Below are 20,380 nucleotides of genomic sequence, written 5' to 3'. Positions count from 1 at the left end.
TCACGCAGCCATCCCCAGGCTGAGACCACCGGGAGAACAAGGGACCCACATTCCACCTCAGGACAACAGACACATCCACCGTCACTCACTTCGCGGAGGTCCCGCTCTAGTTTCACGTTTACTTCCTCGGACTTGAGGAGATCCTTCCTGGCCGTGTCCAGGTCCTCCTCCATCTCTGTCACCTGGGCAGAGAGGGCTGCCAGAAGCTCCTTCATCTGGCTCAGGAGCTCCTTCATCTGGCTCTCCCGCAATTGGTTGTTTATGATTTCCTGGAGCTGGATCACCCGAGCCAGAGAGCCGTCGCGGGTTCTCTAAGGGGGAAAGGAAGCCTTAGACAGCCTTGTTTTGGGAGGCAGGGAACACAGCACTTCCGGGCAACCGGTGAGGTCAAAACTGCCTTCTGTGCTCTGGAGCTCACACGACTGCCACAGTCTCACAGAACTACATGGTGCTTTGGTGAGAGGTCCCAACAGCCCTGCACAGACTGGATGGTAAGACGAGAACCAGATCGAGTGGGACCGGGGACTTGCCTTTCCATCGGCGCTTGGCATGTTTTCTTGCTTGGGATTTACATCAAGCACCCCGTCCATCAGTATCTTTTCCGGGTTTTTCTTCTCTTTAAGAATCATCAGCTAAAACCAAAAGTTTGAATCAGAATAAAGAAATAAGTCAAGACAGCAAAACTCCATTTGGAAAAACTCAACTCAAAACTGAAATACAGCATAAAAAGAAAATACATGGTGATGCTATCCATCCCAAAGAGAACCAGGTGATTAGAGTCAGAATTTTGTCTTCTACTGGACAAAGGGGGTACTTAAGAGATCCTGCAGCTCTGAGCCACAAGTCTAGGTTACTAGTCATTAAAATAACCCAAGTGGGAGGGTCCTCAATCAGAAAGATAAATAACATCTGATGTCCACTACAGCCTTCATACTTCTTTTAAATGAAAGGATACAAATGACAAACCCTTCACGGAAATTACACGATGACTGATCAAACTTATCTCTTTATGTGTGGCACCTAATTCTTCTTCTAACAAACTACACCTTTCAAGTGCTCCTCGTAATCGCTCTCAACTGAAATAAAAGGGGCCGAGTCACTGTGTGTTGAAGTGTGTATATATGTTAGTGCACATCTTAGTGTACACTCACCCTAATTTAACACGGCTACTGTAACAGAAGACATTTAATACATCTCATTGATCTTAACGTCAAGAAAATCTGCTTATTAACAGCTTTAAATTCTAAGTTAGAGAGGGAAAAAAAAGTTCCTAAAATAATCCTATTACCTAGTTTTTAATTGCAAATTGATATACAGAATATAATAAATCTTGAGACATTTATGCCAACTAATACTTTTTACCTGGGGCTTCCCAGGTGGATCAGTGGTAAAGAATCCGCCTGCCAATGCAAGAGGGCAGGTTCTATCCTTGGGTCGGGAAGATCCCCTGGAGTAGAAGATGGCCACCCACTCCAGTATTCTTGCCTGGGAAGTCCCAGGGAGAGAGGAGCATGGTGGGCTACAGTCCACAGGGTCGCAAAGACTTGGACATGACTGAGCATGTACACAGGCAACACTTTTTAACCATATAACATTCTGACTTCTTACAGAAAAAATGTATTTACAAGAATTCAAGAAGCTCAAAAGTCAACCAGTTACATAAATACATGCATCATCCACCTAACAAGGCAGCAAGTGTCCAAATCCAGGACGGCCGGGTGGCGGGTACCTTCTCGTCCAGGGCCTTGTGGTACTCAAACAGTGATTTCAGGGCCGTGAGCACCTCCACCTCGCTTCTCATGCCGGCCGGGGACTGCGCCTGCTGCTTGCCCATCTTCCTCCGGAGGGACGGCACATAGCGTGAAACCAGGCATTCCAGGTGCTCCAGCAGCAGCTGCAGGGCGGGGCCAAAGGAACACCTTCAACCTCATACTTGAATTCAGGGCCGATAACTCCTCTCAGCCTCATGCTAACACCGAAACCATGCTAAGGCAAGTCGCAATCCCGCCAGTTCAGTCGAAAGTTAGAGTGGACTTCCCCAGTGGCCTAGTAGTTAAGACTCCACACTTCTGCAGGGGTCCTGAGTTTTAATCCTTGGTCGGGGAACTAAGACCTCACACACACTGTAGCATGGACAAAAATGTAAGTTAAGAGAACTCCACCCTCAAATGTACTAAAATTATATTAGCTCTCATCATCAATTTGAAGCAAAGTATGAGAACCCCGATCTGATCCACCCCGGTCTGCTCAGTGGGAAGATGTGAAAAATGACTTGAAAACCAGACAGAGTTTAAAGACAGCAACACGGAACCCAGTGGTGACCCCCGTGGGGCAACTGTCCACACGTGAGAATCCCCCTACTGACCCTGGTGTTGTTCCTTTCAGCTCTCATCTCGGCAATCTCTTTTCCTCTTGCTAGAAGCTGCTCTTGGCATGCACTGACTTCTTCCGTAGGTGATGCCAACTCCTAGAAAACAGTTAAATGAGTAAGTAACTAAATGCAAACACAAATTAAAAAGAGAGCGAGACTGAAGACTGACCCTGTCAAGTCTCTCCAGCCTCCACACAGAGGGTCTCCCTGCCCCTCCAGAGAAGAGGGGTCCGCTGACCCCAAGACCACACAGACCACCACAACTCAGACCAGCCTTTAGCCTCCACCTCGATCTGGCAGGCACGCGGCAGGGGAGAACCTGGAATCCAAGCCTGCCTTCTCAAGACCCAGGGAAGTCTGAGAAACTTTCCTAAACATAAACCTAACAACAAACTGGACAAAGAGGTTCTTAAACGACACACAGACCAGTGACCTAGAACCACTGGGGACAGGGCAGAAGAAAGGGAAGATCTACAAGGCCACCAGGCTTTGGAGTGTTCCTCTGGGAAAAAGGCTGATGGCACCCCACAGCCATCTGTTAGCCTGACCCCACTGAAGTCACACAGTCATTCAATAAACTGGTTAAAGGGTTAAATTCATGTTTTATGTATTTTATCACAATTTTCGTGCACACGGTGCCATCTACGTGGTGAACTTGCTCAAACTGAACCACACGGCATCTTTCATTCTTCTATTTTTCTTCACACACATAAAAAAATCCTGGGCTGCATATCCCCTACTACACACTGAGCATTCAGCACCTAGAACACTGCCCAACACTTGTAAGAGGCATGTAGTAGACATGTGAACTATGAGGGTGTATGTTATACATGTAAGCAGTAGGTAGCCATCATTAAAATACTGGACACACTGTTCTGTGCTTTGTAAGATGGGAGACGATAAGGGGCTTAGCCTTTCTGCTTCAAGGACTGACTCTATAGCTCAATCCACGTGCCCCAGTGACTCCTCCAGCCAGCGTTTCCCTTCAGAAGGTGGGGCCCCCGGCCATCCTCCACGCAGCACCTGCACAACCACTTACAAGGTCAACCTGCTGGGGTCGATCTTGCCCAGAAGACCAAAACGCCCTGGCTGGCAGGGACCCCCGGCAGGGCCCACAACCATGCTAACAAAATGAAACACAGCCCCAATGCTTCACTGGGTAAGGGACAATCCCACGGGCCCAGCCCCCAGCTGTTCTCACGTCAGTCCACTCCGCTTCCAGAACTTGGGCCGAGGCCGAGGTCTTCCTTGTCTTGGCTTTTGCCTTGGGGTTGCAGCGCTGGAAAAGTGCCCATAGGCGGGCCCTTCTGCGACCCATCCTCGCGTATGGGGGCAGTCCCCCACTCGGGGGCAACTGCTGTTTCACGGTTAGATAGCTCAGCACTGGAGCTATCACCACCGATCTCACACTACGGCCACCGCTATTCACACTACAACCACTGCTCTCACACTCACCACTCTCAGACACCACTCTCAGACACCGCTCTCACACACCGCTCTCACACACCGCTCTCACACACCGCTCTCACACCCCGCTCTCACACACACTGCTCTCACACTATGACCATCAGTACTGCTGTCTCTAGAAGAAATGGCACGAAGGCTCTGCCTCCAGCATGTCTCCCAGGAGCCCAGAACCTGAAACCCACTCAGTCACAAGGGGCTCCATGGCAACAGGGGGGCTGGGCTCAGGCCCATCATCAGGGGTGCACAGAGGGGGGAGGGGCTGCCAAAAAGACGTCAGGGGAGTGTGGTGTGTGGGAGAAGGAAAGCCATGCCCACAGCTCAGGCCCACCGTCAAACATAACCCTGCAAGGATACTGGTTCACAGTCGAACCAAATAGTATAAACTGCTTCAGAAACCACCAGCACTAGGAATGAGCATGTCTTCTAAGTGGGCTTCTGCCTCCTTCACCCCCCAAACAAGTCTCCAGTGAGGCTACTGAAAGGGCACCCCTGAACTCAAGGGTGCCCCCAGAACCCACTCAGGTGAGGAGGACTCACTGCGCTAGCTGCCCCTCACTCTCACCCTGAGCTCGGTCCTCCCTGACTGACTCCCTCCCTCGAGCTCAGCAAGGGCTTGACCAACCTCGCTCCAGGCACTTAAAATGAACCCACAGTGGATACAGGAGTTCCGTCAATCTGCTGTGAACTCGCCCTCTTAACTTCGACCCTGGGATGCCAGACAACTCTGCCCCGTGGCGGCTGCACGGTGGAGGTTCAGGGGTGTCCCTGCCTCGAGCCGTGACAGCCCGCGCCTCCCAGACCCAGCCAGGTGCTGCCCCTACCTCCGCGCCCGAGTCTCCCACCCCCTCTCCTGGCCCCACTCCCAGCCTCGCGGCTCTCCACTCACCAGGGCACAGGCCACACTGCTCCTGGCTCAGCTGGGACCTCAGCTCTCAGTTGAGGACCTCGGTCCCCAGGGTGCTTGGGACCCTCTATCCACCCATCTCAGCAATTACAGACTCTGGGAGGGACAGAGTACAGTTTGGGGTCCCGCCCGCAGTTCACCCTGAACACATTCTCTTTTTTTTCGCTTTATCTGCTGGAGTTCTCGGAGATGTCTTTTTAAAACCTCAACTGTTGCTTTCAAAAAGACTGTAAAATCACTGTGCTCAACTTTAAGAATAAAATCTTCATTTTCAACCTTAAAGTCAAACTGGAGGGAAGACTAAAAGCAGTCATTTTTTCAAACTGAAAAAGGAAACACGCATGTGACCACGTCACAGAATACAGTTCACGCAACCCTTGCCTCCTCAGCCTTCTCCTGGACCACAAGCAGCCCGTCATCACAAGGCCTGCCCTGGGCCGTCAGGGGCAGGGGAAGAGGGCAGACCGGCTCCTCTGTCCCCAGGCTGCATGGGCCGCTTGCTCCACCTTCTTCCCAAGTTGAAGTGGCACTGACACAGCCCAGGGAAGCTGGGGATTCTGATCAAAAACACAACCGTGGGTACTAAGCATGGACCTCTGGTTCTTGTTTTCCCCGGTATCAAAGATGATCAATATAATTACTGTGCATTTTACATGTGGCTTCAGATGAGAGAAGACACCCAGGGCTTCCCCACTTCCAGTTACAGACACAGGCAGCTTGTGGGTCAGCCTACCAAGAGCTAGAGAAGCTAAATACACTTTAAAAAGAGGTCCGTAGGCAGCCACAATCCAAGATTTCAAACAAAAGCCCAGTGAGGGAGCTGGACACTGAGAGGGCCACTCCTTCCCTCGCGGCATCTGAACAAAGCTGACTCTTGGAAGAAAAGGCAGGGGAAAAGTCAAGCAGAGGGTACTGGCTAACACAGCTCTGGATGGTTCCTTGGGCTGGGAAGACAAAAATTCGAGCTCAGGCCTGACAAGTCAGTCCGGATGTTCGAGACTAAGCTCCCCAAGAAAAGGGAGGCACAGAAAACGTACCCAACACTCTGCCCAAACCGGCTGAGTACTGAGTATCAATCACCTCGTGATGCTCGGGAGACAGATGGTGGGCCTCAGGACTGGCCGAGAAGAGGCCATGGGAGGCATCCCAGGCTTCCAGATGGACATGCTGGAGGGCTCCTCCCTGCGGTCGGGGGGAAGGTGGGTGAAGGCTGCTGAGACTCAGCTTACAAGGACACCCCAGCCTCAAGTCACTCAGGCCCTGAGTGAACAGACGTCTCTGTCCCCACTAGAGGTCTGCCTCAGAGGAACCTCTGGAGAAGACAGCATCACCAGAAACTCTAGGGTTTTCCATAGATAATGTCCAACATGCGACCAAAACAAGCAAAAAGGGTGTAACAACAAACAGGACCAAGAGAAAAAGAACTGAAACCGATCCAGAGGTATCAGATGTGTATCAGCATATCAGAGGTATGCTAGAGGTATCAGATGCAAACTTCACCAGTTCAAAAATATACTTGACAAAAGGAAAAATTTCTGAGAATCAAACCCGATTCTAGAACTTTCAAATAACAGTGACTGAATTTAAGAACCCAGTCTCTGGGCTTAACATCAAATTGGACGTAGCTGAAGAGAGGATCAGTGAACTGAAGAACAGATAGGTTAAAATATATATATATATATATATATATATGAGGGAAAAAAGTATAGAATATAGCGAAGGAGCCTGTTGTTAAACCACATTGTTAAAATGTGGCCCCTCATGGTAGAGAAAAGACAGAAAGGGGAATAAGAAATGCCTCCAGGGGCTGAAACTAAAGAGCCTCTTAATGAAAGTGAAAGAGGAGAGTGAAAAAGCTGGCATAAAACTCAACACTCAAAAAATGAAGATCATGGCATCCAGCCCCATCCGCTGCTGCTGCTGCAAGTGGCTTCAGTCGTGTCCGACTCTGTGCGACCCATAGATGGCAGTCCACCAGGCTCCCCCATCTCTGGGATTCTCCAGGCAAGAACACTGGAGTGGGTTGCCATTTCCTTCTCCAGTGCATGAAAGTGAAAAGTGAGAGTGAAGTCGTTCAGTCGTGTCCGACTCTTAGCGACCCCATGGACTGTAGCCCACCAGGCTCCTCCATCCATGGGATTTTCCAGGCAAGAGTACTGGAGTGGGGTGCCATTGTTTTCTCCTAGATCCATCACTTCATGGCAAATAAATGGGGAAACAATGGAAACAGTGACAGTCTTTATTTTCTTGGGCTCCAAAATTACTGCAGATGGTGAAATTAAAAGACGCTTGCTCCTTGGAAGGAAAGCTATCACAAACCTAGACAGCATATTAGAAAGCAGAGACATTACTCTGCTGACAAAGGTTCATTTAGTCAAACCTATGGTTTTTCCAGTAGTCATGTATGGATGTGAGAGTTGGCCCATGAAGAAGGCTGAAGGCCAAAGAATCGATGCTTCTGAACTGTGGTGTTGGAGAAAACTCTTGAGAGCCCCGTGGACTGCAAGGAGATCCAACCAGCCAATTCTAAAACAAATCAGTCCTGAATATTCATTGGAAAGACTGATGATGAAGCTCCAATACTTTGGCCACCTGACGCGAAGAACCGACTCATTGGAAAAGATCCTGATGTTGGGGAAGACCGAAGGCAGGAGGAGAAGGGGACGACAGAGGATGAGATGGTTGGATGGCATCACCAACTCGATGGATATGAGTTTGAGCAAGCTCCAGGTATTGGTGATGGACAGAGAAGCCTGGTGTGCTGCAGTCTGTGGGGTTGCAGTGGGTCAGACACCGAGCGACTGAACTGACTGACAGGGACAGTGGCAAGAGTTGGTTCAAGAATCAGAGCATTGACTCAAAAATGAAAACTACACATTGGTTTCAGCAGCTCTGTGGGTGTCTAAGGGAAGAAGAAAATGTTCAAGCGCTCAGAGGAAAAAAGGAGTGGCTTTTAATGGCACAGCAACACTGAAAGCTGACTTTTCAAGTCAAAGGAAGTCAGAAGATAATGGACTGGCATCTGTAAAATGCTGAATAAGAAATAACCACCAACCTGGAATTCTATACTCAACAAAAACACTCTTCGAAAGTGAAAGCAAAATGAAGACTTTTAGGGCAAATGGAAATGAGACAACTCATCACCCACAGGCATGAACTAAAAAAATATCAAGGCAGTGCTTTGGGAGAAAGAAAAGTAGTCTCTGACTGAAATATAAAAAACAAGGAAAGACCAACAATGAGGGAACTGTGAGGGTAAATATTAACTCTACAATGATGATAACGCCAAAAATATATCTAAAATTTTAAAGGATAGCAGTGACAAGGAGGAAACAGTCGTGTCAGGGAGGCAGTAAAAGTGCTAAGTTAGACTTCAATGTAAAACACGCGCTGTGTGTGCGAATGTGCCCCCAACAACCTGACAGAGGAGCACAGAACCAGAGAAACACCTCACACTTCTAAAGGACGGCAAGAGAAAGGAGCACAGACTAGGTGGGGCGAACAGAAGACACACAGTCACATGGCATCTACAGACTGAAATATCAACACTATAAATAGAGCAAATATTCTCATTAAAGGATAAAAAGTGTCAAACTGAGGAAAATGAAAACTATACACTATTCACAGAGGTACATGTTAAGATGGAAGACCACAGACAGGTGAAAGTAAAAGATACCCAGGCCAACAAGGGCAGAAAACTGACGTGGCAATATCACCGTCAAATAGTGTCTAAAGTAAGAGGCATTACTAGTGATAGAGAGGAGCATCTCATACTAATACAAGTTCAGTCTACCAAGAAGATGAGGATTCTAAATTTGAATGTACCTAATAACATAACCTCAAAATATCAATACATAAAAACTGACAGAAATAGAAAAGGAGTGACAGCCAAGTTCATAATTGCAGTGGGAGACATTAAAGGCACATATCCCATGCAGCTGGGCTCCCTGGTACGTAGTCACCTGCAGCCACGAAGTACCTGAAATGCGACTGGCTCGACAATGAGATGTGCTGCAAGCATGAAACACACACTGGATTTGAAAGGCTTAGCATGAAAAAATGAATGTAAAATATTTCATTAGGTTTTATTATGTTGATTACACAGTGAAATAATCATATGTTGAGAGTGTAAAAATAAAATATATTACAGGTAATTTCGCCTACTTCTGCTTTATTCAACATGGCTACTGAAATCTGAATTACGATTGAGAAACCTGATCTAACTGATAGGCACGTAACACTGCATTCCTACTGATACATATTATTTTCAAGAGCCCAAGGACATATAACAAAATGAATATGTATTGGGTCCTTAGGAAAGCTCGAATTATTTCAAAGCACTGAACGAATGCAGGGTATACTTACGGATTGCAATGGGCTGATGGTTTATGTGCCCTCAAATTTCACCCTGCACGTGGTGATGATCCTAGGAGGCAGGGACTCTGGGAGGGGTCAGGTCAGGAGGGAATGGGCTCCCGTGCTGCGAGGACAGGGAGAAGCAGCAGGCAGTCTAGGAACCAGGAAACAGGCCTCACCAGATGTGGCACCTGCTGGTGATCTTGGGACTCTGCAGCCTCCAGGACTATAAGAAACAACTTTCTGTTTATCAGCTAGTCTATGGTATTTATAACCGTAGCCCCAAAAGACTAAGACGGGGCTCTTCATGGAATTCATAGAGATCAAAAAAGGGTCACTAGAAAAACCTCCCCAAACATTGGGAACATAAATGACATACTTCTTGTAGAATTTCATGAATAATCTTTAAAAACACAATGTAAATTAGAAAATACTTTTACATAAAAGATAATGAAAATTTGGCTTATTCAAGCTTGTGGGACCCAGCGAACTGTGTTTAGATGGTAACTTAAAGCCTTAAACACATATACTGGAAAAGAAGGAAGGCTAAAATCAATTGAGCCTCTCCCTCAAGAAACCAGAAAAAAAAGCATAGCCAACGAAACACAAGGCAGATGGAAGAAAAAGGAGTAGAAAATAAGGAAACATAAAGCAAATATGAAATTTTTTAAAAAACAAAGCCAAAAGTTGGCTCTTTGAAAGGACTGATAAAACTGATAAGCCCCTAGACAGACTGATTAAGAAAAAGCGACAAAGCACAAATCACCAGTATCAAGGATTTTTAAAAGGGGAGACAACACATCTTGCAGATAAGAAAGATATCATGAACCACAGTTCACTTACTAATAGGAGAGTCTGCTGCCTAGCAAAGGGGAAATGCTTTACCTAAATATACCCAAGAAGACATACAAAATCAGAACATTTTATTTGCATGAAAAAAAATAAATCTGAAATTAAAAGCCTCCCCACAATGAAACCAACTGGTTTTGCCAATCAATTCTTCCAAAAATCTAGGGACAAAAACAGCAAGCTCACAGGAACTCTCAGGGTAAACAAGGAACACTCTCCACCTTGTTTTATAAGACGAGCATACTGCTACTGCTGCTAAGTCACTTCAGTCGTGTCCGACTCTGTGTGACCACATAGACGGCAGCCCACCAGGCTCCCCCGTCCCTGGGATTCTCCAGGCAAGAACACTGGAGTGGGTTGCCATTTCCATCTCCAATGCAGGAAAGTGAAAAGTGAAAGTGAAGTCGATCAGTCCTGTCGGACTCTTAGCGATCCCATGGACTGCAGCCTACCAGGCTCCTCCGTCCATGAGATTTTCCAGGCAAGAGTACTGGAGTGGGGTGCCATTGCCTTCTCCATGGATTATAAGAACTTTAAACATACACAAACACACAGAGTTAACTGTGTGAGGCGATGCATATGTTGGGCAATCATTCCATGATGTCTATGGGCATCAAGTCATCACAATGTAGACCTGAAATACACAAAAACTGTATCTGTCAGTGACTCCTTAGTGAAGCTAGGGTTCTAAAATCAGGGCCTGGCACCTTATAGCTGGCAGGTGTGGGAACTCGGGTTCATGTGCAGGCTGTACACACTCTTAATCACAGGTGAGACCTGAAGCAACCAAGCCACTCTCCATTTTTCTTTTTCTGTTTTTCTTTGTTCCCCTTGCCATTTGTATTTAACAGATTCCCAGTATGGAGTGAGCAGCGTCAATGCAGCAATAATGTTCCCCATCTAAGGCAGGAGCCTGTAACACCAGCAGACTTCCCAATCGCCCCGAGAGTAACTGGGGTGCTGCATCACACAAAAAAGCAAAGAAACACAACATTTCCCGAGACAGAGCTGCCCAATGGCAGTGGGGACTATGGTCCACCAGATGTCCCAAGGGGACCCCCAGGGGCTAGGAGCCCACGCTGGGCCCCCCAGCTTGAGGCCACACTTGCCTTTCCACCATTCTGAAGGTCCTGGCAGAAGAAAGCCAGGCCATGGAAGGGGGATGGTGTGGCCGGGCCGTGGGACTCAGGGCAGGACTGACTTGGGTCTGTGCTGGGCTCCACATCCAGTCACCACCACCCTTGGAGTGTACAAAGTTCTTGGGACCATTGTAGGTTTCTGGCAAAAAGCAATGGAGCCAAAGTCACTTAGGATGGTTTTTAAGGAAAAAACCTCACTGAAGATTCACTCAGTGCCAGCCTCGCCCCTACTGAGATGCACACTCCTGGTGGGGAGTCTGGGTGGGGAGTCTGGAGGCCACAGAACCGCAGGGGCCTCGAGCCTTGGCGTGGGCATGGGGAGGGCCAAGAGGCTCGGGGAGGGGACAGGGTCAGGGCCCTTGCAATGGACCGCCACCAAATGCTGGACAAAGACAAGAAATAACAAACCCCACACCTTAAAGTTCCTAAAGAGCCAAGAAGGCCCAGAAGAGTGACCAGGACTGTGCCGTCCGAGGTGGGGGAGGGGAGGGGGAAGGCTTGCCCATGGCAGACTGGATGGGGTTCAACCTCTGCTCCCAGCTCAACTCACCGGAACAGCGACCTCACCACAGTCATTCCCAGCACTTTCCTTTTAGAAGGAAGAAGGGAATCACAGGACAAGCAAAAACTTGCCCGAGGGGGATTCCTGGTGGCCGAGGATGCCAAGGCTCCCTCTTCGTCCCCACGGCTGCCTGAGCCGGCGTGTTGTGTGTCACGGTCACCCGTTTCTGCTGAAGGGCAGCCACCTAGGTTGTTGGAAGGTTGGCCTCAGTGAGGCCGAGCCTGGGGTCCCTAGCTGCCCCCAGAGGGCTCCTGGGCAGCACACCTCTCCAGCCCAGCCTGACCCCACAGCTGCCGCCCACCACAGAGGGCCCTGTCACTGCCATCAGGGAACTATGGGTGCCAAGTCTCAGGCCCGAGGGTGGTGTGGGAGCCTCCATGGCATCCTGTGTGTACACCCGTCCCCGGCTCATGGTCCAGCAGGAGCTGCGGGGAGCGTGTGTGCACGGCAGGTACACACAGGACGGCTCCCGAGCACCGCCGGGCCAGGAAGCCACGGAGCCCCAGTGGGAGGCCTGGGTCGGACTTCTGACCACCACAGGGGCCTGGTCAACTTCCCCCCTGTGCCCTCGGCTTCCTCAGCTCCAATGATAATACCACCACTCGGAGGGCCTCTGATGCCAGGGCTCCTCTGTTCTCCCCAGACGTGTTCAAGGCACGTGATGCCTGGTCAGTCCCTAATGACCGGGTGCATTCTTGGTAGCCCTGGGTCCTGCCTGCTCTTCCTGTTGGCACTGGGGTCCCACATGGGTGTGAGCTGGAATGCTGGTTCCAGGCTGGGTCTGTCTGCTTAGGTGACCGACGGGCCCCCCAAGAGGGAGAGTGTCTGGCATGGGGTGGGCCTCACCCCCTCCTTCTCCTGATCGGCGCCAGGACCACCCTCCTTCCAGTTCCCGGAGTTGGAAGACAGGGGCCCTTTCTGGGTCACTGAACGTGTCATCTCATGGGAGCCTTGATTGATGATATTTGCTGAGTGATCCAGGGGGCCGGGGGGACAGTCCTGCTGAGCTCCTACTGTGTGCTGGCCAAGGATGTTCCTGCGGTCCTTCCCCAACCTCTGGCAGCATCCTCGAGTTCATTTTAATACTCATGGACGAGGGGGCAGGCTGGGACTGCCACTGGCGGCTGACCCTGACTTGCTCACGCCTGCCCTCCACCTGGACAGCTCCCGAAGGCGACAGCAAAGTGCTCAGTCCCTGGGCAAGGGTCTGCAGGGAGGCATTTCTGCACCGTGGTTCCTGCTGACCATGTCTGCACCCCCCGGGAGGAGCGGTCACATGGGGTGCTGGCATAAGCATGCCTTCTACACATCCTGGACATGGTACCCTCGACTGTCTCCAGTAAACCAGGACCCAGAACGCGGTCTCTGAGGGAGCTGGGGCTGCAGGACTGGCTAGGGCGGACTTACCCCTCAGCTTCGGCATAGGGTCTGGCTCTCAAGGCCTGGCTTGTTGAAGGAATAAAAGACATGTATTCATTCACAGTTCTGCTTTGATGATTGGTGGGTAGGTTACTCAGATCCACCCTCTCATGGAAAACAACAACAACAAAAAGTGTCACGCCTTTAAGTTGCTGAAGACCTGAGAAGACCCAGAGGGGCAACTGCCAAGAGGAAGAGTCTAACAGAAGACCCCTCCCTCCCCATGGAGCTGGACTCCCAGGAGACAACACTTTCAGGTGACCCAGAAACCACCTCCCTCCTCCAGCCACGGGAATTACAAGGAAGGTGGTTCCGGTGCTGAGCAGGAGAAGGAGTGGGTGAGGACCCCAGGGGGTCCAGGCATGTCACCTTGGTTCAAGGTGATCCTATTCATAACACCCTCAGATGAGTGGAGAATGCAAGTGCCAAGTCTTTCTGGATAAAGACACCTTCTTCCCAGGCTTGGGAACTGCCCCACGGGTTATGGAAGGGTGGTGGCCATTGTGGAAGAGCATCAGGCACACCAGGATGAAAGACAGCTGCAGGAGAACCAGCAGAAGTGACCCCTCAGCTTTGGGATTCTGAGAGGATTTGATGGATAATAAATCTAACCAATCAGCTAAGCTCACCTCATTTAGAGAAATTAACCTCAAGATAGAAAGGTCCTGCACAGGACAGGAAACCATTAAAGAAAAGCACACAGCCAACTTGGAAGAGAACCAAACAGAACGCGCAGAAATAAAGAAGTGTCACAACGAGAAGCGAAAATACAACAGACACCTTTGAAGACACTTGACCTCTTCAGGAAAAGGAGACACGTGGCCACACAGCAGGGGCATGCTGATAACGTAGGCAGCCCCCTGCCCAACCCCTTGCTCTCCAGGAAGAAAAACCAACTCTGATCTGTAGCTACATCATTTGCCAATTTCCGTGGTGTAAATACTCCTGCCGTGGCCTGTTTCATGTACCAAAGGGTTAACACCCAGCTGGCAGAATTCCCCATGAGCCAGAAAGAGCTGACTCTGGCACACAACGACCTAGAGACATGGGAGGACGTCAGAACCGCAACCAGAGGGGCACAGATTTCAGCCCGACTACCTGGGACCGGGAAGAGCCGTCCTTAGGAACTTTAAAGACAAGACTCTTAAAACATGTCCAGAATTCACTTTATAACTTTGCCATTTCCTTCTCCAGTTTATAACAAGTACGCTTCCACAAAACCAAGAGAGGCCCAAAGGAAGCCAGGTGGGGTGTATAAAAGCCTCAGCACTTAAGACTCAAGAGACATAAAAACGTTATGGCCAAAGAAATGAATGTGTAATGGTGGAATTATGAATAGAGATATGAATAGCTTCGGGACTAGACAATGGCCCCTGAAACCTCACTGTAGGAGAGGCTCATGGCATAGGCACTAAGCCTGGGGGTAGGAGTGAGATGGGGGCTGAAGACCACATTTTGTTGTTTTTCAGTCACTAAGTCACATCCAACTTTTGAGACCCCATGGACTGCAACACACCAGGCTTCCCTGTCCTTCACCACCTCCCAGAGCTCACTCAAACTCATGTCCATGGACTCAGTGATGCCATCCAACCATCTCATCCTCTGAAACCCCCTTTTCCTCCTGCCCTCGATCTTTCCCAGCATCAAGGTCTTCCAATGAGTCAGCTCTTCACACCAGTGGGCCAAAGTATTGGAGCTTCAGGTTCAGCATCAGTCCTTCCAATGAATATTCAGGGTTGATTTCCTTTAGGATTGACTGGTTTGATGTCCTTGCAGTCCAAGGGACTCTCAAGAGTCTTCTCCAACAACAGAGCTCAAAAGCATCAATTATTTGGTGCTCAGCCCTCTCTGTAGTCCAGTTCTCACGGTTCAGGGAAAAGAGTCTTGACACGAGGACCCAGCACCCAGGTTCAAGTGCTGGCTCTGCCCCTGTCGGGCCCAGTGGCCTTGATCTCCTTGCCCCACCTCTCAGAGCCTCAGTGCCTTCCCTCGGTAAAGGGATCTGACCCCTGTACCACAGGCCAGGTCAGGATGCCCACAGAAGGTGGGGTGGGGATGCGGCTTTGCATCCAGGCTGACAAGTCCCTGAGAACATCTGTTGCTGCATTATCCTTACATACGGAGTTGTTGAAATTAGACTTGAGGTGCCTCCAAGTCGAGAACCCCCACCCCAATGTCCAGGCTATGAGGAGGGACCCCTGCCCCCCAACTCCATGCTTATCACCACACTTAGCCAAGTCTGGGAACTGTCTCGGACACCAGCTCATGCCCACTAGGCCTCAGCTGGAAACTGCAAGAAACATCCCCCTCTACCTTGTTCCATGTCCATGGCAATCCTTCCCACCCCCAGCAGATGAAAGCCCCTCCATTGTAAGATGGAAAAACCAAGGTCCCAAGTGGGGAAGCCACTTGCCTGAGGCTGCTCAGCCCCCAGGAAGTGGCCAGGCTGGGTCTGGACCCACACACGTGGCCTCAGAGGGGCTGTGCGCGGTCTGAGCCTCCCTGGGAGCTCAGGTACCCTCACCGCCTGACCAGCCATCCTGGAGTCTGGTGTGGAGGCGGCTCCCATCCTCCAGCAGGTAGTTGCTCGCTTGCTTTTCAAAAAACAATATCCACGAAGACGGGAAACAGATACCGCCACGGCCCACACCAGCTCCGGGGAGGAATGAGGAGAAACTACAGCGTGCCAGCCCTGGGGCGCCGTGGCGAGCCCTGAACTGCAGCTTGAAAGTAAACTGACCGTGTAGGGTTCACGTGTCTGCAGCCTTAACATTTCTGCCAAATCTGGAGTCAAGTTCAACATCAGGGAGGTGTGGACCTCGGTCACCCCCAGTACACAGCCCCAGTACACAGCTGGGAGTTTCCTGTGTGGCCTTTTCGGCAATTACCAGTGGACATAAAAATGCCCTGGCTTTGAGTTTGCACTTGAAAAATGCTGATGGGTTTCAGTTACAAGGAAACATGTTGGCCCACAAGCTGCTCCTTTTTTTTTTTTTTTTTTTTTTTGAGTACTTGGGCCCCCATGGACCAGACGTGGTTGATTCAGTGTGTGAGAAAGGAAGCTGCAATACTTTGGCCACCCGATGCAAAAGAGCCAATTCATTGGAAAAGACCCTGTTGCTGGGAAAGACGGAAGGCAAAAGGAGAAGAAGGCAGCAGAGGATGAGGTGGTTAGATAGCATCACCGACTTAATGGACATGAATTTGAGCAAACTATGGGAGTTAGTGGAGGGATGGAGGAGCCTGGCGTGCTGCAGTCCATGAAGTCACGAAGAGATGGACACGACGTAGCGACTGAACAAGTGAGGAGGGCAGAAAGGACACAGGTGAGCTCACAAATAGGCCCAAGGACTCCCCAGGGCTGTCAGAGCCTCTCTTAGCTCTGACTCCTTCCAGCCCCTCCCTGTCCTCAGGGAAGACTGCAGGGTCACTGGGCCCCATGGCTTAGGCCCAGGGCAGGCAAGGATGAAACTCCAAGCCAGCTAGGCACAGTCCAGGGGTGGGAAGAGAGCCAAGAGCACTGACCCACGAGGCCCTACATGGCAATGGAGCCATCCCGGAGTCCGTGCTCCCGACGAGGATGCTGACCACAGCCGGGGGGCTCTCTTGGCACCGCTGCTGGGCGTCATGCACCCTGACCACCTGATCCTCACTCTTGCGTGAGAGCAGCAAGCTCTGGGCCCCCAGTCCCTGGGCTGCCTTGTGATAATCAGTGTAAGCCAGGCTACAGGCCACATTGCTGCCCAGAGAGGGCACCTGCTCCCTGGAAATCTGGGTCCAGCCAGCATCATTTCCTATCAAGGCCATCACTGGGATCTTGTGTCCAACGAAGGTGTCAAATTCGATTAGGCTAACTGGGATCTTGTGTCCAACGAAGGTGTCAAATTTGATTAGGCTATAGCCAAACGCTCCATCCCCAAACAGGCACCAGACCTCAGCATCCGGCCGACACAGTTTGGCCCCAAGCGCAAATCCGGCACCAACCCCCAGAGTCCCGAAGGCCCCAGGATCAAGCCAACACAAGGGCCCACGGGGCTGCACCAGGTAGGCAGCTGTGCCCACAAAGTCCCCGCCATCGACCACCAGGATGGAGTTGTCAGGCGGAGTGTCCTCCACCAGCTGCAGGACCCGCACTGGGTTAAGATGCTGGGCTACGGGCATCACTGCCTTCTCCCGAAAGTTCTGCTCCTTCTGTTGGTCAGTTTGCCGAAGCTCCTCTGCCCAGTCTGAGGCCCACATCCGACCCTGGAGGCCCTCCACCAGCTTCACCACGAGGAGCCCACATCTCCCTGCACAGCCTCTTGGGGCTTCCAGAAAATGTCTGAGTTGATCAGCATCTCCTTCCGGTCACGGTTGACAACAATGAGTTTGCTGCTGCAGCTGAGGACACGCCCACAACAGGCGGAAGTCACACACTGCTCCTGCCAGGACAACCACGTCTGCCTTCAGGGCGGCCCTGTGGTTCTGCCGGAAGTGGAGGGGGTGGCTGCGGCCCAGCCGTCCCTGTGCCATCCCCGCCAGGAAGCAAGGGATGCCCAGGGTCTCCACGGCAACCCGAAGTTTGTCTGAGGATGTCGAAGGCAGCAGGGCCTGGCTCCCAATTAGCATGAGGGGCCTTTTGGCCCGACTCAAGATCTCCACATATTGCTGAACCTGCTGGGGGGAGGCCTGGGGAATGTCCAGGGGCAGAGGCCCCTCAGGCTGAGGCTCCCAAGCTCCTGCAAAGAGGTTGGCCAGGGAATTCGCTAAGTACCAGTGGACCGCTCGACTCATGAGGCCCTTGGGCGGCTTACCTGGCACCATCTCCTTCTGAACGAGGAAGTAGGGGTACAGCACATCCAGAGACAGTTCCACAAACACCGGGTCGGCGGTGCCCGACTGTGCAGCGGCCATCGCGGTGCTCAGGGTGGGGATGATATCCCGCACTCTCCACACAGAAGCACAAAACTTGCAGAGCGGCCTGAACAGGGCTATCTGATCAACTGCCTGGAGTGCACCCTGATTCGGCAGCAGGGTGCTGGCCCCACCACCCAGGAGCAGGACTGGGGACTGGGCTACCGAGCATTCTTCACCGCAGTCGCTGCGTTGGTGAGGCCGGGGCCGGCCGTCACTGCTGCCACGCCCACCGCCCCGGTCAGGTGGGCTACAGCATCAGCGGCAAAGACAGCTGTGACTTCGTGGCGGGTGTCCGCCACGCGGATGCCCAACTTCTCACAGGCCACCAGCAGTGGCGAAATGTGCCCGCTGACCAGCGTGAAAAGGAAGCACACACCGTGGGCCTTCAGCACGGCTGCCACATTCTCCCCACCATGCCGGATGCTTGCCGTGTCCACCTTGTGCATCAACTGATAGAAGAGCCCCAGGCGGTGAGCGGCGCCCAGCAAGGCGGCCACTAGCGTCCCAAAGGCCAGGAGCAGGAAAGAGGAGAAGCAGCCCCAAGTTGGGGCGGCAGCTGCCGCGGTCTCCATGAGCTGACACCTGCTTCTCAATGGGTCGGCGGGAAGCCCCGCCTCTCTTTGATATCAAGGACCCGAATCTTCGTCCTAGTGGTGAGACCACCCCACGACTACACCCCCAAGTCAGCGTGCCCCTTCTCCTGAAGCCGAACCCTCCGCTGCAGCGAGTGCCTGGACTTCAATCTGACTCCGGACCCCAGGCCCTGAGTCAAGGTCAGATCGTTTCAGGATGCTCCTCCTACCCCCGTGGCACTTTACCCTTCATCCATAGGAAATGGCGCTGGCTCCAGAGGAATTCCCCACAAGCTGCTCTTGTCCGTTTCCTGGGAACCCTGGCCACTAACCCCACCGCCATCGGAGGGACAGAGCAGTGGGGGATGGGCGGAAGAGGCACTTCTGCAGAACGCAGGCCTGGGCCGCCTGCCTCCAGGACCTTTCCCCACCATTTCCATCCTGTCTGCCCCCCAGGGGTCTCTGGTATGACACCCCTCCTGGACCTTCATGCATGAAACTGACTTCGGGGCCATCTTCTGGATCAAGGTGTCAGATCCTAATTTGACAATGAGGGCCCCTCTTGTGGGTGGGTGGGGAAGCAGTTTTTAAGCTGAGTTCCTCTGGGCCCACAGTGCCTGGCAGAGGGTGGGGGGGGGGCAAGTGGATCACCTGTGGTCACAGCCAGTCAGCCAGGCTCAGCCTCCATCTGTCCTATACGCAAAGTTATGAGCACATTTCTTCCAGACCCACCACTTCCCCCTCCACTGGGTTCCTGGCCCGGGCACCCAGTGTTGTGTACAGGTCTCTGTCTGGGGTACCTCTGGGGCACTGGACAGGGGATTGGGGACTTGCGTGGACAGTGTGGGGGGGGCTTCCTTGGGGAAGTTTCCGACAGCTCCTGGGAAACAGGCCTGCACGCTCCTTGCACCTCTAAGCATGGACCAGGGTCATCAGTTTATACACCCTGGGAGCAGGTGAGAAGCGCACTGTGGGGCACTCCTAGACCTGCTAAAAGTCAGAACCTGCATCTTGATGACCTCAGGGGCTTCCATGCACAGCCGGGGACCCTGCACTGAGGCAGCCAGGCCAAGGCTTGGTCCCCGACAGACCACCTACCCTGCTCAGCCCTCCAACCACGCACCATGTCTCCCCCACCCATGGCTGTACTCGAGGGGTCCCGTGTGAGCTCCCCCTACTCCTGGGATAACCGCTCCTGTGTAAGGGCTCAGCTTTGTGGCAGGGTGAATGGTGCCCTCCAAAAGAGACACCCACATCCCAACTCCCCATATTTGCCAGGGGGCCTTTTTTTGGAAATGGGGTCTTTGCAGATGAAATCAAGTTAGATAAGGTTACAGTGGATTAGGTGGGCCTTATGCAGGATGATGGGTGTCTTTATAAGAAGAGGAGAGGCACACAGAGACAAGGAGGCCGTGTGAGGAGGAAGCAGAGGTTGGGGGATGTGGCCACAAACCCAGGAACACCTGGAGCCCCAGAAACTGGAAGAGTTGGGAGTGATGCTCCTCCAGAGCCCAGGTCGGGGGGCCCGGTCCTGCTGACCCTTGACTTTAGACTTCTGGCCCCCAGAACTGGGAGAGAATCAATTAGTATTGTTTTAAGCCTTCCCGCCACCCCAGTTTGTGGTCGTTGGTATCAGAAGCCCCACCTGGGACACTCAATGTTCTGTGTCCCTAAGATCCACCAATCGACCGCTACCTCATCCAGGCCAGTCTTCCCCCGGTCATCGTGGGGTGTCTTCTCAACAATAAATCTCCTGACTCGGGAGAAAGGCTCATGCTGCACACAGGGGCCCCATCTGTGTGGGGCTCGAAGCCCATGTTGCCTCGGAGCGGCTCAGCCTCACAC

At 51.9% G+C, this 20,380-nt stretch overlaps 1 protein-coding gene and 1 pseudogene across 1 annotated transcript in view; both read right to left on the bottom strand.

Annotated features, from left to right (window-relative positions):
* Window positions 1-12,060, bottom strand: part of LOC129651032 (liprin-alpha-1-like) — a 38,613-nt gene extending 26,553 nt beyond the window's left edge. The window contains 8 exon segments of the mRNA XM_055579761.1: window positions 90-311; window positions 531-632; window positions 983-1,074; window positions 1,726-1,894; window positions 2,366-2,467; window positions 4,857-4,951; window positions 5,780-5,924; window positions 11,932-12,060. Coding sequence (XP_055435736.1) covers window positions 90-311; window positions 531-632; window positions 983-1,074; window positions 1,726-1,894; window positions 2,366-2,467; window positions 4,857-4,951; window positions 5,780-5,924; window positions 11,932-12,060 — 1,056 coding nt within the window.
* A 4,542-nt stretch (window positions 12,061-16,602) lies between these two features.
* Window positions 16,603-18,550, bottom strand: LOC129651731 (2-hydroxyacyl-CoA lyase 2-like; annotated as a pseudogene).
* Window positions 18,551-20,380: the final 1,830 nt, after the last annotated feature.

Source organism: Bubalus kerabau, chromosome 4, assembly GCF_029407905.1.
Source record: "Bubalus kerabau isolate K-KA32 ecotype Philippines breed swamp buffalo chromosome 4, PCC_UOA_SB_1v2, whole genome shotgun sequence".
NCBI lineage: Eukaryota > Metazoa > Chordata > Mammalia > Artiodactyla > Bovidae > Bubalus > Bubalus kerabau.
Note: the sequence above shows the minus strand (reverse complement) of the source record. Positions and strands in the feature narration are given on the sequence as shown.